This window comes from Myotis myotis, unplaced genomic scaffold (assembly GCF_014108235.1).
Source record: "Myotis myotis isolate mMyoMyo1 unplaced genomic scaffold, mMyoMyo1.p scaffold_m19_p_14, whole genome shotgun sequence".
NCBI classification, from domain to species: Eukaryota; Metazoa; Chordata; class Mammalia; order Chiroptera; family Vespertilionidae; genus Myotis; species Myotis myotis.
Genome location: NW_023416318.1, coordinates 13,486,848 through 13,513,430, shown reverse-complemented (window position 1 = coordinate 13,513,430; position 26,583 = coordinate 13,486,848). Strand labels below are relative to the sequence as shown.

The window sequence follows — 26,583 nt, the reverse complement described above, 5'->3', positions numbered from 1 at the left end:
AGGGTTGGGAATCACTGCTCTAGGTTGGTAATGTTATAGGAGACTTTTATTTTCCACATTTTCTACAATAAAAGTTGCAATTAAGGGGGGAAAGGATACTTTAAACAAAACACCTCCTTCCCCCACCAAGAATATAAAATGTGGGTAAGATAATAAGCATACAGCTTTGCTTTAATGATCATATCTCCACTTGCCTAATTCCTACTGTCCTTCCATGGCCAGCATAAATGCTACTTTCTCTCTGGAGTCCATTGAGCTTCCCAACCACCGGTGACGGCTCATTTTTGCTCACTCTTGTAGCCCATGGCCCCTCTTTTCGGAGCGTAGTTCTCCAGTGTTTGTACTTGCATTCTGCTTTTTGGCTAGAGGGGGCCTTTCCTGTAAACCCTCTCTGGACAATGTCAAAGCAGGCCCTGACAAGTTCTATTTGTCCCTTGATAGAGGTTATGTTTCTCCCAGTACAGCCAGGAGAAACAGCGCAGAGAGGACTCTGGTATGTCAGGCCACAGGGACACAGAGGCAGGCCAAAGGCTATCCCTGATCTGGGACAGGGCATGGCCTCCCCTGAGGCACTAGGCTCCAGGTCCATCTGTTCTGAATCCTTTACTCCTGGAGGCAAGGGATGAGCTATTTGTGGAGGACTCAGGCTCTGGAATGTATTCCAAGTTCTCTGGCACTAGGTGCCTCATTTGGAGGCCTCATAAGAAACTATGAAAGTGGTGGGAAAAGCCTCTTCCCCTCCTACACCTTCCTTCCACATACTCGATCTAGTATGCTTTTTAAACTTTTATGTTGTTTCCCATGACATTAAATATTCTTCAAAAAATATAATTTTAATGACCACATATTATTCCCATCAACCATAATCTAACATTAGGTTATTTCTAACTTTTACTATTATATTTAATGCCACCTGGTAATTAATCTAAAAGGGATAACTAGAATGCAGTCCCCAAATTTTAAGACTAGACCCTAGAGAAAAAAACTCATTTTCCACAATTTTCCCCACCTTCTTTTTAAATTCTGCTTTGGAAAGGCAATCACTCTTACCAGCATCAGAGAAATATTTATCTATAATATTACTACCTACATCTGTAGAGAGCTTTAAAGTTCACAAAGCACTTTGTCATATATTATCTTACCTAATCAACACAGCAGCACCATGAAATAGGTTATTCTTCTTATTTTACATTTGGGGAAATTGAGGCTCAAACAGGCTATCTGACATGTTCAAGGTAACACAATTATTTAATGTCAGAGCTGGGAATGGGTCCAGGTCTTGGGACTCCCACAGCCATATCCCTCTACCAGGTACTATAGAAAGTACTATGCTAGAGAAGATGGAGGAGAGGTGGACAGTGGCAGAAGGACAGGTATGGAACAACTCCACAAGGCAGAGTGGTCAGTGCCGTTAGTGCACTGGAGAGAAAGTGCTATGGAGTATGCCTTGCAAGGACAGGCAGTTCCTCTCATTTGGGGAAACCACAGAAGACTTTTTGAGGAAAACCGCAACTAAAAGTCAGCTCTTCAAAAACGAGTAGGATCGGACCTCCTCAGAGGCACAGTGAGAGAGAAATGGAAAGTATGGCTGACTGAGGAAAGGGCCAGCACGGGGAGTGGAGATGGGGGAGCAGTGAAACTGTAATTGATCCTCACAGAGGCTAGAGCCAGAAGGCCTTGGAAGTCATCTGGCAAGGAAACCAGAGATGTGGAACGATTTGAGGAAGGCAGTACCAGGCAAGGAGCAGGCAGGTCTGGATTCTACCCTGGCCTCTGGTCACCCAGGCCAGGGCTTCTTCCATGCAATAATCTATCAGTTCCTAAAAGTAAGGGGCCATTTCCTTGGGAGAGTATTTGCTGTGGGGTACTGGATCAACAACCAGGGGCAAACTGAGGAATCACCACCAGATCTTGTGAGGGGACGGCCAGGAGGCTACTGCAGTGGCTTGGCAAGGTGACAAAGGAGGCCCAAAGAAGGTGGAGTGAGAGGAACAAAGAGGAAGAATTGGAGAAATAAATATTGCAAAAGAGGCACTGTCAGCACTTGATCAGATATGGGAGACAGCCTCAAGGAAGGGAGCAGACCTGAGCGGAAGCAGCTTCAGTGTGTGAGAAGAGCAGAGGGGAGAATGGGTGGGAAACTGGTGAGGAGCCAGGCAGAGCAGACAAACTTCCAAGAAGTAATGCAACATTGCAGAGCAATGTGCACCTTCTGCTACTGTTTGTGACATAGATATACATTGCTATCATTCTTCTGGAAAAATACAAGGAAAGTGGTATCAGTCTTGGCCTTGTGGGAGGAGAATGGGTGATGAGCAGACAACGTCCTGCTACCTCTCCCTTTTATGTTGTACCTTTGGATTATGAGCCATGGGTATAGCATCTAACAGCAATATAATTCGAAGATGATTTTCATGTTGTGTAGTAAATGGAAGGAAAGCAATAGGACAAAGAAAGGAGTAGCAGATTCTTTTTTCCTTAGGACGGGGAGATGTGAGCAGCTTTAGAAGATGAAATGGAACATGTGAGGGGGAGCAGTTAGGTGAAAAGAGGGTGGGGGTGAAGTGGGGGGTGGGAGGAGAGAGCTCTGGGGCCCCAGGAACTTAGCCTTGCCAGGGAGGAGAAAAAGCTAGTCTTCTGTAGCAGCAGGGTGGAAATGGTGAGGAGGAAGGCAGGAGGGAGACGGCAGCGCCGATGGGTTCCATCTGGGTGGAAAGCAGGCGCCGATCCCCCGGTATTTACACCCGTCGGACCCGCAAAAGGCTCGTGGGCCTGAGGAGAACGAGTTCTCGGACATTACTGGTGAAAACAGGAACTGCTCCAGGTTTGGGGGCTGTATATTCCTGGCAGCACCGTTAATGGTGGCAAAACACAGGAAACAAAGGGAAGGGCATAATCGACAGAACCCTTAAATGAGCTGAGATGTCTTCATGCCGTGAATACTCAGCCCTCAAAGGAGTGGATGCCAGCTGGGACTTGGCGTGTCCACGACGTATTAGAAAAGCAAGACGTGGGGTGGCGTATGTTATACGATGCCATTTGGGAAAACAAATGGAAACACTGCGCGCGTGCGTGCGTGTGTGTGTGTGTGTGTGTGTGTGTGTGTGTCTAATATTGCGTGGGCACGGGGGAAATTGGGATAGTGGAAGATAAAGAAGAGAAAAAGGGAGAAAATCTTTAATACTTACAGAGTAAAAGGACCAAGTGCAAAACAAAACCCCAAACACCCAGGACCCCAGACTCGGCGATAAAGACCCTGAGACAAGAAGGACCCCGGGCACTGGCCGGCGGGGCCACCCCGCAGCCACGCCGCTGCCGGTTATTTCCAATCCGTGGGCGGCAGCGCAGGCGTGTGCAGCGCGCCGCGCAGGGTTTCTCGGAGCTCTTTGTTCAAGGAGGATGGCGCGATGGGGGAGGGCGCAATGCGCCGCCCGCGCCTCAAAGGGCAGGCGCGGGGCGCGCGGAGCTGAGGGACAGGCCAGAGCGAGGAGGCGGAGGGACTTGGCCCGGATCCTGGGCCCCGCCACCATCTCCGACCCTGTTGTTCCGCGTCGCATTCCGCCCGGACAAAGCCCCTGCGCTTGGGCGGAGAGCACTGGGGCCAAGCACGCACCTCCAGGAGACCGACTGCCCTTATGTGTCCCGGGTGCTAAAAGGCTCTAATCCAACCCAACCATTGCTCTCTGCCCTCCCTCCTTTTCTTTACTACCCCTCCCCTCAGCCCTGGTAACCTGTGACCTACTTCCCGTCTACGAATTTACACATTCTAGTTATCTCCTGTGAGTGGAATCATATAATATTTGTCCTTTTGTGTCAGGCTTATTTTGCTTGGCATAATGTCTTCAAGGTTCATCTATGTTGCAATATGTTTTATAACTTCACTCCTTTTCACAAAGTTGCTAAATGTACATAAAATTTATCAGTTTTAAGTGTACAGTTAAAGTGGCATAAGTACATTCAACCATGGCCACTGTCCAGCTCCAGAACTCTTCCATCATTCCAAACTGAAACTTTGTACCCATTAAATAATAATTCTGCCTGGACTTCTGGTAACCATCGTTCTACGCTCTGGCTCAATGAATTTGGGGGCATCACTTTTCTGTGTTATCTGCAATGGCTGTGTTCCCACACTGAGGGATTGAGGGGGACAAGCCATACACTGGAGAATATCCAGATGGGGTTAATGACAAGGTGACAAAACCTCGTCATATATGAGAAAGAGTGGAGGGGACTGAGAATATTCAAGAAAGTGAGGTCCTGAGCATAAGAGGCCACAAATTCCGTTTGGAGCTATCTTTGAGCTCGTTTAGACCATGAGCTAAACTCACCCTGCCGAGTTAAAAAAATTTACGAACAATAAGTTACCATTGAAATTAAATGGTGGCAGACATGTCCAAGGAATACTGTGGAGATTTGATCCCTTTATGAATCTTGTGACACATCGATGAAGTGTGGAGATAGCAACTGGTGGGCAATAGAATATTGGAACCTATAATAATAAAAGCATGATATGCAAATCAACGGAATAGCCAAACAGCTGAATGACCGACGAAGCTGGAGCTGTGAGGACCGGCCATTGCAGCTGGGGCTGCGAAGGCCTACTCTTGCATGAATTTCATGCATCAGGCATCTAGTGGTTGTAATAGGAGGAAATAGTATCACCATGATAGAGGCCTTGGAATGAGTATAAAGAATGGCTGCATTCACCATGTCCCCTCTCCACAGCACCTGTTTTACTACAATATAAAAATCGAGTCCTGTCCATTTTCACATTGAACTTTTGTTAAACTTTTGTATTGGTCAAAAAAAAAAAAGAAGTGAGGTCCTAGGATGATTTTAATTCACCTAAAAATAAAAAAATTTTTTAAAACCTGGGAGGTTTTAGTTTCATAACAAATTTAGAAGCCAACAGTGTGATATAATTGGAAAAGACTCAAGGGGCCATGAAGACTGTCTTCGCCTAAGTCAGTGATGGCAAACCTATGACACGCGTGTCAGAGTGACATGCGCACTCATTTTTTTGGTTGATTTTTCTTTGTTAAATGGCATTTAAATATATAAAATAAATACCAAAAATATAAATCTTTGTTTTACTATGGTTGCAAATATCAAAAAATTTCTATATGTGGCACAGCACCAGAGTTAAGTTAGGGTTTTTCAAAATGCTGACACGCCGAGCTCAAAAGGTTCGCCATCACTGGCCTAAGTGAAGGATGGCAGTGTAGCAAAGTGGTTAGAACTGTCCTGTCAATAGAAATATAATTTACTATTTTTTTTAATCCTCACCTGAGGATATTTTTCCATTGATTTTGAGATAGTGAAAGAGAGAGGGAAAGACAGAAATATCGATGTAAGAGAAAAACCTCCATTGGTTGCCTCCTGCATGGGCCAGGACCAGGGCCTGGGCCAGAGCCTGCAACCAAGGTACATGCCCTTGATCAGAATCAAACCCGGGACGCTTCAGTCCACAGGCTGACGCTCTATCCACTGACCCAAACCAGCTAGGGCTTGATTACTATTTTAAATTTTCTAGTAGCCACATTCAAAAAAAGAAACAGTAAAATATTTTACTTAGGTCAATGTATTAAAAATATTTTAGTATGTAATTAAAATTAATAATTTTATATATCTCCTAGTCTTTCTTTCATATTTGGTCTTCTAAATTAGGCTGGCCACACATTTCAAGTGTTTAATAGTTACCTTTCCACTGTATTGGACAGCACAGACTTGGAACCTGGGGCTTGGGTGTCAGACAGGTCTGGGATCATATTGCATCCCTTACTATGTTGGGTGACTAGGCAAATTACCCTTTTATCTGTTTCATCTGTAAAACAGAACAGTACTCAATCTATAGGGTGATTGTGAGGATTAATGGCACACGAAGCACTTAGAACATGTTCAGTAAATGTTGATTATTAGTGGTAAATTGTGATTACTTAGTGAATTACCATCAGATGATGTGGCTTGGAGACATTCCAGAGGAACGGAGTTAAAAGACAATGAATGGACAAACTGGAAAAACCTGTTTGGAACACATCTGACAAACAAAATGTTATTTTCAATATGTAGGAAGTGCTTGCAAATGAGAAATATGAATGGGGAATTCAAAACAGGAGACACATCGGAAGTCATTTTTTTTTTTTTTAAATATATTTTATTGATTTTTTACAGAGAGGAAGGGAGAGAGATAGAGAGCTAGAAACATCGATGAGAGAGAAACATCGATCAGCTGCCTCCTGCACATCTCCCACTGGGGATGTGCCCGCAACCCAGGTACATGCCCTTGACCGGAATCGAACCTGGGACCTTTCAGTCCGCAGGCCGACGCTCTATCCACTGAGCCAAACCGGTTTCGGCGGAAGTCATTTTTAAAATATTTAATTGTTTTGAGAGAGGGATAGGAAGGGGGAGAGAGGGAAGAAGGGAAAGAGATGGGGGGAGGGAGAGAAACATCAATTTTTGTTGTTCCATTTGAGCATTCGTTGGTTGGTTCTTTTTTAAAAAAAAAAAAAATGTATTTTTAACCCTAGCTGGTTTGGCTCAGTGGATAGAGCGTTGTTGGCCTGTGGACTGAAGGGTCCCAGGTTCGATTTTGGCCAAGGGCACATGCCTGGGTTTCGGGCTTGAACTCCAGTAGGGGGCATGCAGGGGGCAGCCAATCAATGATTCTCTCTCTTCACTGATGTTTCTATCTCTCCCTCTCTCTTCCTCTCTGAAATCAATAAACATGTATTTTTTAAAAAATAAAATTGTATTTTTATTGATTTCAGAGAGGAAGGTAGATGGAGAGAGAGAGAAACATCAATGATGAGAGATGGATCGGCTGCCTCCTGCACACACCCCACTGGGGATCGAGCTCACAACCCAGGTATGTGCCCTGACCGGGAATTGAACCATGACCTCCTGGTTCATAGGTTGATGATACTCAACCACTGAACCACACTTGCAGGCATTGGTTGATTCTTGTATGTGCCCTGACCAGGCATCGAACTGCAACCTTAATGTATCAGGAATGCCCTAACAACTAAACAAACTACCCAGTCATGGCGGAAATGATTAAAAAAAAAAAAAGTCCCTTTGAAATGAGTTCTACTCTCCTGGGATTTTATAAGTACCATTGTTGAGTAACAAATTGGCAACAACCAGAATTTGGTGGCACCCAATATTGAAGAAGGTGTGAGATCAACTCTCCTTTCAAATCAAATTTTTCTGATTTGATAGTTAGATCTGATCCCAGATTATTAGGATAAACAAGAGTACTTGCTTCAAGGAGAAACTAGTCAGCCTTTTCTTTCTTTTTTAAATTATCAGGCTTCTTTAAATATATATATTGATCTCAGAGAGAAGAGAGAGGGAGAGATAGAAACGTCAATTGATGGGAGAATCATTGATTGGCTGCACACCCCCAACTGGGGATCAAGCCTGAAACCAAGGAATCGAACCGTGACCTTCTGGTTCACAGGTCACTGCTTAACCACTGAGCCACGCCAGCTGGGCTAGTCAGCCTTTTCTATCCACCTTTTTCCTCTTTCAAACGAAGGTGAACAGCCAATAAACATTTTCTAACAAGTTTGATTTTTTTCCTTTGTCACATGTGTGGTCATTTCACATTTGCTATGCTAATAGTTCTTTCCCACTAGGGTTGACATTTCACATGACTTGAAATAGCCCCAAATTGTTCCAAATTTAGGCAGAGCTAACTTATATTCTCACATAAGCCACAATTCCCCCAAATGCTCTTTTTTAAATCCTTACCTGAGGATATTTTTCCATTGATTTTTAGAGAGTGGAAGAGAAGGGGAGAGACAGGGAAACATCGATGTGAGAGACACATAGATTGGTTGACTCTCAAATGTGGGGGATTAAGCCTGCAACCCAGATACCTGCCATTGACCTGAATTGAACCCAGGACCCTTCAGCCTATGAGCCAAGCCAAACGCTCCATCCACTGAGCCAAACTGGCTAGGGCACCCGTAGAATATTCTTAAGACTTCTGGCTAGCTCCTTCTGGAATGTTCTATCTGCCAGTAGGGTCAGCTACATAATTTGTGTGGCCTAGTGTGAAATGAAAATGTATGGCCCATTTTCATAAAAGAAGGAAAGAAGTTTGTTCTTTTCTGAAGTTGCTCTCTCAACCTGTCGTGGTTGTTTTTATTTGCTAGTTTTTGTGCTCTCAGGCATGGAAATACTTAAGGGGTAAGTGCAAGCCCTCACAAGTGCCCAGGACTGTGCCCTGAGACAGCATGCATTTCCTAGTCTGGGAAAATGTGACCTAATGGTGGAGAACAGACTAAATCAGACTCAACTAACTTAGTCCTCAGTCTTCTATTGGCTGCATTCTGCTCTACAGCAGTGCCTTGAGACAAAAAAAAAAAAAAATGCCTCAAGGTGCAGCCATCTCAAGGGGAGGGAGGGTTACTGGGTAACAGGAAACTGAGAAGAAAAAAACATTGGTTAGGAGATCAAAATATTATCCCTGTATGCACATCAGTGTCTGAGAACTGTATTAATGATTGAGACCCCAGAGAGTTGATCTACTCTTGGTGAGTTAATAAATCGGGTCTTGAGGTAAGGCTAAGTGCCAGTCGGACTAAGCTCTGAGGCGAGTTGATACCATGGGGATTTCCATGGGTAGCCAGTTTGTCTTGCTATGGTGACTCCATTCTGTCTTCCTGCATACGCTTCTAGAAAGTCATGTACCCTTAACGGTTCAGGGGCCCAAATGGGAGTGATGGTGTGGTTAGTTAGGGAGGGTAGGAGAGGTTGGGCCTCACCCTTTTCCCCTCGCTTCCTTCACACCCCATTTTATTGCATCACAAAATGCCTTTCATCAGGGTCAATTCCAGGCCACTGCCTTAGGAGGGAAAACCCCCAGCCTTCTGTACATTCAGAAAAGGATATTTACCATATGAAGCCAGCCTTGAGGGTGCCTTCATTTAAAGTTCAGAGGTCAACCTGCCCCACTCCATATAAGGCCAGATTTTACAAGAGGGTGTTCCCTACTTCCTCAACTCGCTGGCAGTCCAGCATTAAAAGAAACCAAAACAGGTCCCTCACTTTAGTCAAAGAATTAGAAATGATTCTTTCCTGACTCAGAGGGAGGGGCCCAGTACCCACACACTGGCAACTACATAATACAGAAAAGGAGGGTTGGAGCGGGGCCAGAAAGTACCAGCCTCGTTTGGTGTCCTCTCCAACAGCAGCTGCCCAATGTCTTTAGAGCCCACCTCTTCCCTGGAGAGTTCCCTTCTACTTGAGAGCTGCAGTCACCCTCTGCCTGACCTGGACCATGTTCCTGTGATCTCTTGAGCTTTGTGAAAAAGACGAGTGAGAAAGCTAAGGACCTCTTATTTATCAACATTGCCCTTTTCTTGTCAGCAGCATTTATGTTATTAACCACCTTCCTCTGAAAATCCTTTTCCTTTTTGGATATATTTTCTCTCTTATGATTCATTTGTTTATTCAATCAGCAAACATTCACTGAGCGCCTGTAGTACAACAGGCACAGTATTGGATTCAGGGAACACGAGCGTAAGACACCTGGTCTCTGCCTTCAGGTTTGTCACTCACAAAGGATCTCCCCATTACCTGGCTACTCCACTTCTACTTCTCCCTCTCAGTTCTCAAAGGTGACATCTCCTAAGGCTTTTTCTTTTGGTCTTTTGTCCTTCATGTCTTCATTCCCATAATACCAGTATCACCAGTTACAACAGTCCCTTAAATCCTACCCCCAACCTAAAACTCTCTCCCAACCTTCAAAACTGATTTTCCAATTGACCAGTTATTTCTACCTAGATGTTGCAATAACTCAATTCATAAGGCGCAAAAAAGAAATTTTCCAACTTTCCATCACCCCCACCCCAACCTGCCTCACTCTTCCTCATCACCTTACCCTTCTGACTTCAGTGCTTATACCGATGAAACACTCCTTTCCCAAGTATCCAGGGTAAAAATGTTTGGGGTTTTTTGGACTCCTTACTCATGCCTCTGCCCTTCCACAGCCAATCAATGGTCAACTTCAATCAATTCTACAGCCGTGCTGTGTCCCACAGATGTGTCATTTCCATCCCTACCACCACCCTGGCTGAGTATCTCCTGAACTAACTAGTTCCCTCTCTGGTTTCCATGATTCAGCCTTTCCCTCTTTTTAATCCAGAGCTCCCTGCATGTCTTTTTCTTGGCTGAAAAGTCTTCAGGGGTTCACCATTTTCACCAGAATAAAATGCAGAATCCAAAACCTGACATCCAAGACCTCATTAAAACAGCCCTGTCCTTTCCCACATTTTCTAGTTTTCCTAACTGAGGCCCTGAGCGTCAAAGTGAACCACTATGTTCTCCTTCTTTGTTCAGGCTGTTTGCTCTGCCTAACATGCCTCTCTAACTCCTATTTTCCCTGATCCAAATCAAAGCCCAACCCAAACCTTTCCTATTCTGTGAAGCCTTCTCTTCTCCCCAATAGTTGGGAATTTTTTCTTCTCTAAAGAACCACAGCCCTCAATATATACCTCTCTGAGACCGACATATCCTGGTTTGTCTTACCTCTCATAAATGCACAATTGTAAACTTGAGGACAAGAGCTGATTTCCCACTGCATCTTCCATACTCTAGGAGAGAATCTTATGTAGAGTAGCAACAAAATAAGAGTAGAAAGAGCAAGATCTTAGAATGAGAGGCCCTGGTTACTGGAACCTGAAGAAAGTTTGTCATAAAAATAGATGTTATGCCCTAGCTGGTTTGGCTCAGTGGATAGAGTATCTGTCTGAGGACTGAAAGGTCCCGGGTTTGATTCCAGTCAAGGGCACATGCTGGGATTGCGGGTTTGATCCCCAGTAGGGGGTGTGCAGGAGGTATCCAACAGATGATTCTCTCTCATCATTGACGTTTCCCTCTCTCTCCCTCTCTTCCTCTCTGAAATCAATAAAAAATATATTTTTTAAAAAATAGATGTTATGAGTGGGACTGAGTGGGCACTGAATATCAGGACCTGAATGACAAAGATTTCCATGAGGTATTTTTTTAATTCCATTTTTTAAAATATATATTTTTATTATTTTTATTGATTTTGAGAGAGAGGAGGAGAGAAGAAACATCAATGTGTGAGTGAAACCTCAATCAGCCACCTCCTACATGCCCCTACCAGGCATTGAATCCACAACCCAGGCATTTGCCCTGACCAGGAATTGAACCAGCAAAATTTTGATGCCCAACCAACCAGTCCTGAGCCACACCGGTCAGGACTTCATGAGTTCTTTAAGTAATTTATTATCTTATGTGTTTGTGATATGTGGGGTCCTCTAAAGTATAGCTTCCAGAGTAGGTGATTCTCTTGCTTGGGTCTAAGTATTAGAAGTAACAATCTAGTAAGCAAGGCAAAACAAAGCAGGAAAAAGAGATTTCACTACTTTTTTTTTTTTTGCTGCAAAAAACTTTATTGTTTCATTTGGTCCAATGCATTGGAGAGGGCTCCAGAGTGGTTAAAACAGCGGTCCTCAAACTTTTTAAACAGCGGGCCAGTTCACTGTCCCTCAGACCGTTGGAGGGCCAGACTATAGTTTAAAAAAAAACTATGAACAAATTCCTGTGCACACTGAACATATCTTATTTTGAAGTAAAAAAACAAAACGGGAACAAATACAATATTTGTATTTGCATGTGGCCCACGGGCCACAGTTTGAGGACCCCTGGGTTAAAACAATGGCTAGTAGTTTCAGGAAGAGGCTCAAGTAAAAGCCAACGACAACAGGGGGATGCAGAGGGGCCTCTGTAAGGCCTCTGGGCTCCAAAGGCTACTAGTCGTGCTTGAGGGTGAGCCTTTCGAAGAGATACTCGCCCAGCCCAGCCTGGGGGGCAGCCAGCCTGCGGATGTCAGTCAGGTGGTCGCCCATCTTCTTGATCAGTTTCACCTCCTCATCCAGGAAGTGGTTCTCCAGGAAGTCGCAGAAATGAGGGTCTGCACAGGTAGAACCCAGGGCATGCAGCTCCAAAAGGGCCTGGTTCAGGTTCTTCTCTAAGGCCAGGGCGGCTTCCATGGCATTCTGAGTTTTGCCCCAGACATCTTGGGAAGGTTTCTTCACATCCGGGAAGAGAATGTGGCCGCCACGCTTGTTTTGCAACTTAAAGAGATGCTCAGCGCCCTCACGCTTCTTCTCTGCCAACTCGAGGAAGAAGTGGCCCACACCCTCCAGAGCCACATCATCACGGTCGAAATAGTAGCCCAGAGAGAGGTAGGTGTAGGAGGCCTGCAGATGCAGGTTGGCCAGGCGATTGACCGCAGCCTCCACTTCGGTGGAATAATTCTGATGAATTTGGGAGCTCATGGTTGTTTAGCAATAAGGAATTAAGGTAGAAAAAAACCAGTGTCCTGGAGGTGGTTCTGAAGGCGGTGACTGAATGAGACGCAGGAAAGTGGCTGGAGGCTGGAAGAAGGGGAGTCCCTGGGTCTGTTCTGTCCAAACACTGTTGAAGCAAGAGACAGATCCGGTACCTCTGAGTGCACTGCGACTACTTTTTCTTTTTTGTAGCACTGGTCTAATTTCAAATCTAGAAGCAAAAGCAATTCATAGGAAACTTTTTTATGATTAGAAAAATGATAAAATCTTGTTAGAAAAGTTTGCAAACAAGTTCAGCCAGTGTTGCTAAATGGCTGAGCGTCAACCCATGAGCCAGGAGGTCATGGTTCGATTCCAGGTCAGGGCACATGTCCGGGTTGCAGGCTTGATCCCCAGTAGGGAATGTACAGGAGGTGGTCAATTGATGATTCTCTCTCATCATGGATGTTTCTCTCTCTCTCTCTCTGTCTCTCTGTCTCCCTCTCCCTTCCTCTCTGAAACCAACAAAAACATTTTTTTTTAAAATTGCAAACCAGTGGTGGGGGAGGGTGTTAAGGAATTGGGGGGATTAAGCAAAAAAGAAAAAAAGAGAGAAAGAACTCATGGACATGAACAACAGCGTGGTGATTGGTGGGGTGGGGGCGTGGAAGAGGGCATAGAGGGAATAAATGGTGATGGAGAAAAAGAAGAAAAAAGTTTGCAAACCAATAGCCTGATTATACTTAATGGAGTAATTCTAGAGTTATTCCTTTAAAGTCAAGTCTAGAGCAAGGAACGAATGGGCACTATTTTTAAACATTGTTCTAGAAATTCTAGCCACTAAAGTAAGACAAGAAATAGAAATAAGAGCTCTAGATATTTGAAAGACAAAAGTATCATTATTTGTAGATGATATGCTACTTCACCTAAAAACACAAGAAAATTTTCTGAAAACCACTAGTATAGGCAAATTCATAATTATGCATATCACAATTATAAAATGGTCTTATATAATAAAAGACTAATATTCAAATAGACCGAACAACCGGTCGCTAAGATGTGTGCTGACCACCAAGGGGAGTACGTGAACATGGCAGGCTTCAGCAGCAGAGCATAGAACATGGCAGGCAGCGGCAGCGGCAGGATAGTGGAGCAGGTGAGTGGGGGCGCCAGACCAAGGCGGGGCACTGGTCGCTGTCATTGGGGCAAGCCTCTGGTGGTTGCTGAAAATTCTTTGCTCCCACATGCCGCAGTCCAGCCCAGCGCTTGCACCTACTGCCAGCGCCGGTCCTGCTCACACCCACTGCCGGTGCCCAGCGCCGGTCCCAATTGCTCAGCACCATCAGCAGGTGTGAGCAGCGGCTGCCAGCCCTGATCGTCCCTGAGGGCTTCTCTACCTCCCCCTGCTCCTGAGGGGCGATCGGGGCTGGCAGCTGCCTCTCGCACCCGCTGCCAGCAATGGCCCTGCTGGCACCCACAGCCGGCATCCGGAGCCAGTCCTGATCACTTGGCACCGTCAGCGGGTGCGAGCAGCGGCTGTCAGCCCTAATCGCCCCTCAGGCTGACGGCGTGAAGCAATTGGGGCTGACACCAGCAGTGGGTGGAAGCAGAGCCGGCACCGTCAGCGTGGGAGCAGCAGTGGTGGGAGCGGGGCTGCCAGCGGACAAGGGACTGGGGGTCGTGGCAGGAGGGGCTGGGTGAGGGCGTGGAGGATGAGCTGAGACCCACCCCTGTGTTCACCACAGACTCTTGGCACACAGTTCCTTTCAAGGTGCACGAATTTGTGCACTGGGCCCCTAGTTAGAAAATAAAAAGATTGCCCTAGCTGGTTTGGCTCAATGGATAGAGCGTTGACCTGCGGACTGAAGGGTCCCGGGTTTGATTCCAGTCAAGGGCATATGCCTGGGTTGCGGGCTCAATCCCCAGTGTGGGGCATGCAGGAGGCAACTGATCAATGATTCTCCCTCATCATTGATGTTTCTATCTCTCTCTACCTCTCCCTTCCTCTCTGAAATCAATTTAAAAAATTAAAAAAGGCCAAAACCGGTTTGGCTCAGTGGATAGAGCGTCGGCCTGCGGACTGAGAGGTCCCAGGTTCGATTCCGGTCAAGGGCATGTACCTGGGTTGCAGGCATATCCCCAGTAGGGGATGTGCAGGAGGCAGCTGATCGATGTTTCTCTCTCATCGATGTTTCTAACTCTCTATCTCTCTCCCTTCCTCTCTGTAAAAAATCAGTAAAATATATTTAAAAAAAAAAAAATTAAAAAAGAAAAAGATTTTTCTATATGCCAATAATATATAGCTAAAAAATATGGTAGCCGGGGTGGGTGTGGCTCAGTTGGTTGGAGCACTGTCACTACACCAAAAGATGATGGGTTCAATTCCTGGTCAGGGTACCTACCTCCAGGTGGGTTTGATCCCTGGTCAGGCCATGTGCAGAAGGCAACAGATGGATGTTTCTCGCATCAATGTATTTCTCTCTTTCTAAGCCCTGGCCGGTGCTCAGTGGTTAGAGCATCAGCCAGAAGACCGAAGGGTTACGGGTTCGATTCCCACTCAAGGGCACATACCTTAAATGCAGGCTCTATTCCTGGCCCTGGACAGGGCAGGGCATATGCAGGAGGCAACCAATCAATGTGTCTCTCTCACATCAATGTTTCTCTCTCTCTCTCCCTGTCTAAAAAAATCAATGGAGCCGAAACCGGTTTGGCTCAGTGGATAGAGCGTCAGCCTGCAGACTGAGGGGTCCCAGGTTCGATTCCGGTCAAGGGCATGTACCTGGGTTGCGGGCACATCCCCAGTGGGAGATGTGCAGGAGGCGGCTGATCGATGTTTCTCTCCCATCGATGTTTCTAACTCTCTATCTCTCTCCCTTCCTCTCTGTGAAAAATCAATAAAATATATTTAAAAAAATAAAAATAAAATAAAAATAAATCAATGGAAAGGATATATTCAGGTGAGGATTAAAAATAAAAATAAAATAAATAAGGTAAAATTTATTTAAAATATATAATGGTAAAATAAATTTTAAAACTCTTATATGAGAAACATGCAGAGCCTTTGTGAACAAAACTACCAAACTTTACCTAAAAACCTAAAAGAATTAAGTAGAAAAACATTCTGATTTGCCTGGAAAAACTAAATATTATTTCAGTGTGTGTGTGTGTGTGTGTGTGTGTATGTGTGTTCTCAAAACCACTGAGCAATTTTCTAATTCTCAGTAGACATTGACTGGGTGTCCTACAATTTAACTTAATTCTAATACTATCTACCCCGAGGATCGATGTTTCTCTTATATTGATGTCTCTCTAAAAAAACATATCCTCAGGTGAGGATAGAAAACCAAATTGTGATCACTGTATAAAAATAGAGAAGCCAGGCCCTGGCTGGTGTTTCTAAGTGGTTAGAGTATCAGTCCGTGCACTGAAGGTCTTGGGTTCGATTCCCAATCAAGGGTATATTTCTGGGTTACAGATCAATCACTGGCACCAGTTGGCATGTACACAGGAGGCAACTGATTGATGTGTCTCACATTGATTTCTCTCTCCTCTCTCTCCCCCGCCCCCCTTCCCTTCCACTCTCTCTAAAAATCAATGGAAAAAATATCCACAGGTAAGAATTAACAAAAAGAATAAAGAAGCTAGTCCACAGAATAAAAATTTAAAATCAAATCTATTTATGCATATATAAGGGTTTACAATATGGTTAATGTAAAATTTCTAATTGGTGGGATAAGGACGGTTTATTCAATAATGGATGTTGGACAACTAACCACTTGTAACAAGATTTAGGTTATTTACTTACCTCATACCATGTATCAAAATTAATTCCAGAGAGATTAAATATTTATGTATAAAAATGTCTACCCAGAGAGAACTCTTGATAAATTATTTTATATCTGTAAGATGAAATACTATGAAGTCATTTAAAACAACGAGAAAAATATTTTATGGCATGAAGAGATGAACGCAATACACTGTCAGCTAAAGAGAGCAGGTTACATAATACCATGTATAGTACCATTTTACTAAGAATTTTATGTTAAATGCACATTTGGTTAGAGTAATAACTAGAAAGACACAGGTCAAAAGTTAGCAGTAGCTTTTGGATTTTTTTTTTTTTTTTTAGTTCTTTTTTTCTTTTTTTTTTTTGCTCAATCCTTCTACCCCCAGCAGTAATTTTTTTGAGTGGTAAAAACTATAGGCAATCTATACTTTTTTGCTAATCTGAATTTTTAAAAATATTAAACATTTATTTCTTCTTAAAAAATAAAATGTATTTGCCTGGCTGGCATGGCTCAGTGGTTGAGCATCGACCTAAGAACCAGGAGGTTACAGTTCAATTCCAGGTTAGGGCACATGCCCAGGTCGCAGACTCGATCCCCAGCAGGGGCATGCAGGAAGCAGCCAATCAATGATTCTCTCTCTCGTCATTAATGTTTCTATCGCTCTCTCCCTCTCTGAAATCAATAAAAAAAAGGTTTTTTTAATTAACCAATGAATGCATAAATAAGTTGGACAACAAATCAATATTTTTCTCTCCTTCTCTTCCTCTAAAATCAATACATAAAAATTTTTAAAAGGATAAATTCTACTATGCCCAATTGCAAGGTATATTGTTTTCACTGAGACCTTGTATTTCTTAAGTATTTTACATATTACATTATTGTAATGTTAACGTAAAAACATTCAAACCTGTAAAGAATTTTTGTAAATTTATTTGAGCCAAGCTGCTGGACAGCAGTATCTCAATGGATTGGGGTAATGCTCCAGAGCAGCGGTTCTCAACCTGTGGGTCGGGACCTCTTTGGGGGTCAAAAGACCCTTTCACAGGGGTCAGCTAAGACCATCAGAAAACACATATATAATTACATACTGTTTTTGTGATTAATCACTATGCTTTAATTAGGTTCAATTTGTAACAATGAAATTGGGGGTCACCACAACATGAGGAACTGTATTAAAGGATCGTGGCATTAGGAAGGTTGAGAACCACTGCTCCAGAGAATGGCGTCTTTTTCCATCTATTTTTTTTTTAATATATTTTATTGATTTTTTACAGAGAGGAAGGGAGAGGGGTAGAGAGCTAGAAACATCGATGAGAGAGAAACATCGACCAGCTGCCTCCTGCACACCCTCTACTGGGGATGTGCCCGCAACCAAGGTACATGCCCTTGACCAGAATCGAACCTGGGACCCTTCAGTCTGCAGGCCGATGCTCTATCCACTGAGCCAAACCAGTCAGGGCTCCATCTATTTTTATATATTGCAATCAAAGGAGGGGACGTAGGTGGGTTACATGAAATCCACTGGCGATAGATTAGAGAGGTGGGAGAAAGCAAAGCGGGGAAACCTCTGGGACTGGATCAAAAGTAAAATGTGAGACACATACATAGGTGGGGGATAGTTAAGTCAACAATTAACATGTTAACAATAACAATGAAGGAATTTGTGGTATCTGTCCTGGTGCTTAGGCACATTAGGTTGTGCCACAAAGGGTATGAAAAAAGGGAAGTTACAAGTTACCCAGACATTTCAAAGATATGTTATCATTAATGCAAAAAGACAGATAGGCTCAGTTAAGGTAAAGGTTGACCTTGTCAGTGAAGATACTGGCCTAGGATGTAACTACCCACCACAACTGCTTTTAGTTAGTGTAATTTCAGACGATCCTTTGTGGTTACTTTAGGTCTCTGAGTTTGCAAGACCGCCATGCAGACCTTCCCTGACCTTGTCAGGTTAGCATATGGACCCTTCCGTCCACATAATCTTTCATAGAAATGTTATGGGACAGGTAATAAAAACATAAAATAATCCCTGTTTTTCTAATGAGGCAATGAAGGCCCCCAAGTCAATCATCTAATAAGCATCAGGACTAGGTTTTGAAGGCACATCTGTCTTTCTTTTTTTAAAATATATTTTTATTGATTTCAGAAAGGAGGGGAGAGTGGGAGAGAGAGATGGAAACATCAACTATGAGAGAGAATCATCGATCGGCTGCCTCCTTCACACCCCCTATTAGGGACCGAGCCCGCAACCCAGGCATGTGCCCCCAACTGGAATTGAACCCGGGATCTTTCAGTCTGGAGCTGACGCTCTATCCACTGAGCCAAACCAGTTAGGGCGGCACATTTGTCTTTAAAATCCATGCCCTTATTTGTAATACTAAAGACTGGAAATAACCTAAATGTCCCTCAGTGGTAACCAGTTAAGTTACAGTACATACCTACACTGTAAAACTCTGCACCTTAAAAATAAAAATGAGAGGAGAACCAAGATGGCGGCATAGGTTAACGCCGGAGTTTGCTGCTTTGAACAACTACTTCAAAAGTGAAACCAAAAAACGGAAGGGACATCACCCAGAACCACAGGAACGCTGGCTGAGTGGAAGTCCTACAACTAGGAGGAAAGAGAAACGCATACGGACACTCAGAGGAGGCGCAGTGCTGAAGGCAAATTCTGAGGTGCGGAGTGCGCGGAGCGGGCTGGCGGCGGAGGGCACGGTTGGCGTTTTCAATCGGGAGGGAGTCGCAGACTCTGAGCTCCAGGTCCGGGCGAGTCTCTAGCGACCCAGACTCAAACGGGAGAAGCGGGACTGTCTGGCTTCGGTCAGAGCGAGTGCAGCTTTCTCTCTGAGCTTTGCAGCGGGTGCTGGGACTCAGAGAGGCAGAGCCCCTGGGGACAGGACTGAGAGCCGCCATAACTGCTCTCTCCGGCCCACCCTGTTGATCCTGTGCGACCCGCCCCGCCCAAGCCCTGCACACAGGCATTTGCCGGATAGCCTCAGGCAAAGGCTAGATTAGCACCTCCCTAGAGGACAGAAGTTCTCTCACTGCTGACACAGCTGACTCTCATAGCCACTTGGCCTGGAGGTCAAACCCTCCCTGGAATTAGCTACAACAATTGAGATTTAACTATAAGACTGCGAACAAAGACCACTAGGGGGTGCACCAAGGAAGCATAACAAAATGCGGAGACAAAGAAACAGGACAAAATTGTCAATGGAAGATATAGAGTTCAGAACCACACTTTTAAGGTCTCTCAAGAACTGTTTAGAAGCCGCCGATAAACTTAATGAGATCTACAAGAAAACTAATAAGACCCTCGATCTTATATTGGGGAACCAACTAGAAATTAAGCATACACGGACTGAAATAACGAATACTATACAGACTTCCGACACCAGACCAGAGGAGCGCAAGAATCAAGTCAATGATTTGAAATGCGAGGAAGCAAAAAACACCCAACCGGAAAAGCAAAATGAAAAAAGAATCCAAAAATGCGAGGATAGTGTAAGGAGCCTCTGGGACAGCTTCAAGCGTACCAACATCAGAATTATAGGGGTGCCAGAAGATGAGAGAGAGCAAGATATTGAAAACCTATTTGAAGAAATAATGACAGAAAACTTCCCCCACCTGGTGAAAGAAATGGACTTACAGGTCCAAGAAGCGCGGAGAACCCCAAACAAAAGGAATCCAAAGAGGACCACACCAAGACACATCATCATTAAAATGCCAAGAGCAAAAGATAAAGAGAGAATCTTAAAAACAGCAAGAGAAAGAAACTCAGTTACCTACAAGGGAATACCCATACGACTGTCAGCTGATTTCTCAAGAGAAACTTTGCAGGCCAGAAGGGAGTGGCAAGAAATATTCAAAGTGATGAATACCAAGAACCTACAACCAAGATTACTTTATCCAGCAAAGCTATCATTCAGAATTGAAGGTCAGATAAAGAGCTTCACAGATAAGAAAAAGCTAAAGGAGTTCATCACCACCAAACCAGGATTATATGAAATGCTGAAAGGTATCCTTTAAGAAGAGGAAGAGGAAGAAAAAGGTAAAGATACAAATTATGAACAACAAATATGCATCTAATCAACAAGTGAATCTAAGAATCAAGTGAATAAATAATCTGATGAACAGAATGAACTGTTGATTATAATAGAATCAGGGACATAGAAAGGGAATGGACTGACTATTCCTGGGGGGGAAAGGGGTGTGGGAGATTCGGGAAGAGACTGGACAAAAATCGTGCACCTATGGATGAGGACAGTGGGTGGGGAGTGAGGGCGGAGGGTGGGGCGGGAACTGGGAGGAGGGGAGTTATGGGGGGAAAAAAAAGAGGAACAAATGTAATAATCTGAACAATAAAGATTTAATTTAAAAAAAAAACAAAAAACAAAAAAAATAAAAAAAATAAAAAAAAATAAAAAAAAAAAATAAAAAAATAAAATGAGAATGCTTTCTATTTTGTTTCCAAGATAAATTGTTAGTGGAAAAAAAACCCAACAAGGTTCAGAAGTTATGTATAGCATCATACCGTTTATGTTAAAATGAAGTAAGGAAGAGTATATATTTGTTTTAGAAGGATAAACCAAAACCTAATAACAGGGTTATCTATTTTGGGTAGAGGAAATAGGCAGATGGGGCACAGGAGAAGCAGAAAGACTTTTCCCTATATATCTTTAATGCATTTTTTAGTTTTAAGCCATGCAAATGAATTACCTATTTAAATACACATAAACATTTAAAAGGCAAAATAAAGTAAAATGAAACAAAACTCCTGATCTTTCCACTCTTCCAAGACATCTCTGGAGGGCAGTTTGTGTCCCCATTTCAAGAAGTCACACAGGGTAGCAGGCCTCTGGACTCCTTAGGCCAGCAGTTCTCAACCTGTGGGTCTCGACCCCTTTGGGGGTCGAACGACCCTTTCACAGGGGTCGCCTAAGACCATCGGAAAACACATATATAAGTACATATTGTTTTTGTGATTAATCACTATGCTTTAATTATGTTCAATTTGTAACAATGAAAATATATCCTGCATATCAGATATTTACATTACGATCCATAACAGTAGCAAAATTACAGTTATGAAGTAGCAACAAAATAATTTTATGGTTGGGGGTCACCACAACATGAGGAACTATATTAAAGGGTCGTGGTATTAGGAAGGTTGAGAACCACTGCCTTAGGTGGTTCTAACCAAGGCAGCACACAGGCCAGGAAGTCTGCTCTGCCAGGGAGCAGCTCCAGGCCAAGCACACCCTCTTCCCTTATCCTTGACTTAGAAAAACAAAGGCAATAGGCAAATCCACTTGTCAGCGTTTCTGAAGCCAGCTGTTAACCTATCCTCTTCCTGCCCCTCTTTCTTTTCTTCCTTTTTTCAGAAAAACCTGGAAAGCTCGGCAAAACTTTGCAAAATGCTGTACTAGCTCTGGCTGCCTTCTATTTATTTTTCTCTTTTGGCCTGTGTCATCCTCTCAGGCAAGGACCGCAGTCTGACTTCCTGCCAGCTCGCCTGCTGGGTTCATTAGAGTGTCTTTAAAAAAAAAAAATCTGTATTTTCCTAAGACTACAAACCTCAAGGTAGAGGTAATTTTTTTTTCAACTTCCTACCCAAAGTAGGACATCCCAGTTGTACAATTTAGCAGAGTATTTGGTTTTAAAACACAATCCCGTGGTTTCACTTTGTCCATCCAATCAACTTGGGACTGACAGCTCTCATAAAATATCTGCTCTGGCTAAGAATTCCACAAAGCAGGTCTATTTATGTGTGAAGTCTAGCAGCACAGAAAGCCCCAGTAAATTTCCATTTAGTAATTCAGTGACTGTTAATAGACACCTATTATGTATCCATGGCCATCTGAGGCCCTGTGCTGGGTACTGAAACAAACATGAGACCCAGATCCTGCTCCCAACCCCTAACAATCCTATTAGGATACCTTCAGCTCATAAATGTCTCTGGACTCGTTTTGTTCTTTAAATCCATTTGCAAGGTATCAACTACATCACTCACTAAATTATGAACATTTTCATGATTAGCTGTGTCAGAAATATGATTTATAGGAATGGCTTTCTCCCTTTTTTTAAGGTTTCGGGAATAATTTTTATATTGCAAACATTATAGCCATGGTTCAAACTCTAGATAACGTAATCCACATAAGATTCACTAACCTTTCGGGGTGTTAATAACAGTGTCATAGCTTTCAGCTCTCATTAGTTACAACTCCTTGGCTAATGTGCAGGAAATTTAAGATGTATGCCAAGTGTGTTCAATGAAAGGTTTTGTGCAAATCATATGTGAGTCTAAAAGCAAGTCTCTCTCAGCACTGATGAGCTTGGCAGGGATTCAGGTGTCTAACACTGTGCCATATACCTCCCCCGAGAATGCTGGGCTAGAACACAACCATCAGGTGTTGTTAAATTTGCTGGGAACACAGAGCAGAAGGCTGCATGGAGACTGCATGTCCATTCTCTATTACATGTGTACAGTGTCACCAGGAATAATACTACAGGATTCATTCTGTACTGGCTTATTCTCAAAGGAAAACCCCAACCAGGATGAGGATAATGAACATCACAGACTGTAAAAAGCAGCAAGAAGCCATTGCACCACTGTGGCTTCCACATATCCACACAAAACACATCAGCAGGAAGAAGGTGTTATGTTACTCAGGTTTCCTCTCAGGACATCCTGGCTTGAAACACAGTTCTGCCACTAATATAAATGACAGATGGGAAACGGCCAGAGCATGTCCTTGAAAATCTCAGGAATCCATCAGCTTGCAAAGGAGAGTTCAAAAGATGGCATGAAAATTACCCATTCCCATTAATGACAGGTCACTTTTTTTTCCTAGGTGAAGAGAAACATTGGAACCTATGGGCCTGGTGGCCAAAACCGGTTTTGCTCAGTGGATAGAGCGTCGGCCTGCGGACTGAAAGGTCCCAGGTTCGATTCCGGTCAAGGGCATGTACCTGGGTTGCGGGCATGTCCCCAATGGGAGATGTGCAGGAGGCAACTGATCGATGTTTCTCTCTCATCGATGTTTCTAACTCTCTATCTCTCTCCCTTCCTCTCTGTAAAAGATCAATAAAATATATTAAAAAAAAAAAATGGGAGAAAAAAACACTGAGCATATCCTCTCTACTTCCCACCCCCTCGTTTTACCTTATCTCCAGAGCATATTTGACATACTATATAGTTTTTCCTCCCTCTATCCTTCTTTCCTTTCTTAGTCTTTCTCTCCTCACTAAAATGTAAACTTTTGAAGATAGGGCTTTTGTTTTGTTCATTACTGTATCCTCAGGACCCAGCTCAGTGCCTGGCATATAGTATATACTCAATATATATTGAATAAAAAAATTGTTGACTGAACAGTTGATTTTTCCTTCCTTTTCTCTGGGGCCTACCACTTCTCTCTTGCTATAACGTTTTTCCTTTGGCTTAACAGCTAAGAGATCAGATGACCATATATTTTACATCATCTCTAGAGGGGAACTTCACTGTAGTGGCAGGGGGTATTTCTTCTCCACCTCTGACATCTCTACCTACTAAAATCGTATCTATTTGGCAAATCTTACCCTTCCTCCCTGTGGCACCATCCTTTAGTTTTCCCTGGTAATCTCACAGGAAGGTTAACATTAATACAAGGGTAGTATTACCTTGGCAAAACTGGGTTCCTGCCTCTGCTCCCCCTTCTTCTACCCGTGGATGAAAAACGGATGTGGTAATAAGCCATAAATTCCTAACTGGGCAGGTCATGGTGGGTAGTCATGCCCCAGCCTATGGCTTCTTTAGTGAAAGCTTTTTAAGCAAGCCTTGCCCAGTGTTCTTATACATCTAGATTAACACACCTTTGAGATGCCATAAGTAATACTCCTCAAGACATAACCACCCTTAAGAAAGCACATAATATCCTAATCCAATGCGTTTTGCTTTCTCCCATGCTCACAGTCTTCCTTACATTCTCTTTAATTTGTTGTTGTTTTTATAGTCATTTTTATTCATATATATTTATATATGAATATATGTATATGTATATATTTTTTTATTGTCTAAAGTTTTACATGTCTTTTCCCCAGTTGACCCCCACCCCCAGCCATTCCCATCCCAGGCAAGCCCCCACTGCCCCAGTGTCTGTGTCCATTGGTTATGCTAATATGCCCTCTTTAATTTTAAATGCATAAAAGAGGTGCAAAACTATTATTCTTTGGAGCATCTGAGATCTTGCTCCCCAGCACATGTCATCAATTTGACTCAAACAAACTCATAAAAACTCTCTGCAGGTTTGGATGTTTCTTATGGTGATAGCTCTTTCTTGAGCTTTAAATGCTGCCCTGGATGTGTCACTTAACCTAGTTTTGCCTTGATAAAAATGTCAGGAGTGGCCAAAAGCATGGGAACATGAGGGAAGCCTTCACTTATAGCCTCTAGGATGGTCCTCAGCATCTAATACTCTTGGGAAGGGCTGACTAGGTGGACTCGAACTTTACTATGGCCTCCAAGAGCACTACCATATCCTTGCTGAGGCTGTTATTTTACCTGCTGAACCACAATGTCCTCCTCTGTATAGAGAGATAATTCCACCTAGCTCACAGGACTAGATGTGGGAATCAAATGAGATAACTTGAGTGAAACACCTAATACTGGCCTTGACACCTCTAAATAAGCACTTTGTAATGCATACATGAACGTTTTTCCTACCAGGAGATAGCCTTCTGTTTACTCTGTTAGAACAACTTCATCTAGCAGCTGGCGGCTAGCTTCTCCCCAGGAAATACGACTTGGCCATAGCAATGTAATCTGAGGTGCAAGATTCTGGGAAAGGGCAGCAAGAGGAGAGGCAGCTGAAGGGTGCCCCACGGCAGTGTGTGCCCTGGACTGGGCTCCCAGCCAGAAATGTACCGTTAGTGTCACAGGTGCGGGGGCCCAGAGAGAATTCCAGGCATAACCCCTCCCTAAACTCGGAGCAGGCTCAGGTTCAGTCCATCAGGTTATGGATGAGCCATCTGCCACCTTTTCTTCCAAAGCCACTGAGCTGGTGGTGGAAAATTCGATTAACAACCACTACCTGGAGCCACACGAAGTCATTTGTTTTAAGGATTACTCAGGGATGAACGCTACTGCAAACCGGCTCTAAGGACCTAGCAGGAAAAAGTGGAAAAGTAATTTTTGTGTTTTTGACAGACCCCCTACCGTGTGCTAAGCACGGACTAATCAACCCGTGAAGTGAACGCTACTCTCTGTATTTTAAAGGAGAAAACCGGAGCTCAGAAATACTGGCTGGCCGCTCGAGGAGGCCAGTAAGCGGTGGGCCCGGGGGTCAAACCCGGCTTCCTCCCAGCGACACGTGCTTGCTTTTCCCCACTCGGCAGCGCCCGGCGGAGCGCCCGGCCACCACTAGGGCGGCGGGAGGATGACGTCAGCCGCGGCAGGGCGGGGCTTGGGCCCGGAGCGCGGCGACTCCGCCCGGCGGGCCGCGCGGCCTGGAAAATGGGGCGGGCGCGGCGTGGCCTCCGCCTCACGTGCGCCGAGGCCACGCCGCTGTCCCCGAGGGCCTGCGGGTTACACTCCAGGGCTGGTCCCACCCGCGTGAGGGCGCGGTCGCCGAGGGCGCCAGAAGTCGGTGCCCAGCCCCAAAGCGGGTCTAAAGGCGAGCCTGGGGGCGGCCCGGCCGGCAAACGACCTCGGGAGAGCCGATAGCCTCGCTGCCGGCGCCCCTCCCCGCCGAGAACCGCCTCGTCAGCACCTTCCCGCAGCTGGGCCCGGGCTCGGCCCCACGGTGGGTCACGAGGCGGGCCGAGGAGCGGGCGCAGCCCGGCCAGGCCCAGCGGGGTCCTGCGCGCCACACTGCCCCCTCCTTTCTCCTCCCCGCGTGCGCCACGTACCCGGCCCCGCCCCGCGAGCCGTGCGGGGAACCCCAGTGTCGTCACCACTCTAGCACTCGCCTTCCCGCGCTCTCCAGAAAAGACGCGAAGGTGGGGACGTGTCGGGGGAACCGGTGCGGCTGCGCCGAAGCCTCGACAACAGAACGTCCAGCGGCGCCGCCTGGTGGAGGAAGAGCGGTCACGCTGGCCGGGAGCGGCGGCGCACGCGAGAGGACGTGACTGACGTCATCTCGCGGAGGCGCGGGGCGAGAGCCGCGTGACCACCTCCGAGCCGCGGCGGTCCCGTCCGTTTTTCCTCCTTTCAGTAGCGTAGGGAAGCTCGGTTTGTATGCCCCTTCTTTTGTGGTTGTAACCCTGCCATTTTTCGAATTTACAAAAGTAAGTGTTCATTATAGGAAATTTGGGAGATGAAGAAAATGAATACCAGCACCTCTCCCTTCATATTTACTTTTTTTCTTTTGCGTTAAACAAAATTGTGATCTTACTGTATAACAGTGGTATTAAGTACAAAAATATTCTCAAGGATTGCCCTACCTGGTTTGGCTCAATGGATAGAGCTGGCTTGCAGACTGAAGTTTGATTCCAGTTAAGGGTTGAGGCAG

At 44.6% G+C, this 26,583-nt stretch overlaps 1 protein-coding gene and 1 pseudogene across 2 annotated transcripts; one reads left to right on the top strand and one right to left on the bottom strand.

Annotated features, from left to right (window-relative positions):
• Nucleotides 1–4,313: 4,313 nt before the first annotated feature.
• LOC118668762 lies at nt 4,314–4,684 on the top strand (annotated as a pseudogene).
• A 6,737-nt stretch (nt 4,685–11,421) lies between these two features.
• On the bottom strand, nt 11,422–26,164 carry LOC118668893 (ferritin light chain-like). 2 transcript variants are annotated; one of them, XM_036334236.1, is made up of 2 exons: nt 25,982–26,164; nt 11,422–12,540 (listed from the first exon to the last, which is right to left on the bottom strand). In XM_036334236.1, the coding sequence occupies exon 2, from the start codon at nt 12,315–12,317 to the stop codon at nt 11,790–11,792; it is 528 nt and encodes a 175-aa protein (XP_036190129.1). In that variant the 5' UTR covers nt 12,318–12,540; nt 25,982–26,164; the 3' UTR covers nt 11,422–11,789. The 2 variants fall into 2 exon arrangements, with proteins under 2 accessions (XP_036190129.1, XP_036190130.1); XM_036334237.1 differs by having other exon boundaries at nt 11,422–12,456.
• Between the last annotated feature and the right edge of the window lie 419 nt (nt 26,165–26,583).

Excerpts from the sequence above, each read along its gene's own strand:
- LOC118668893 (XM_036334236.1), bottom strand. The coding sequence starts at position 12,317 with ATGAGCTCCCAAATTCATCAGAATTATTCCACCGAAGTGGAGGCTGCG.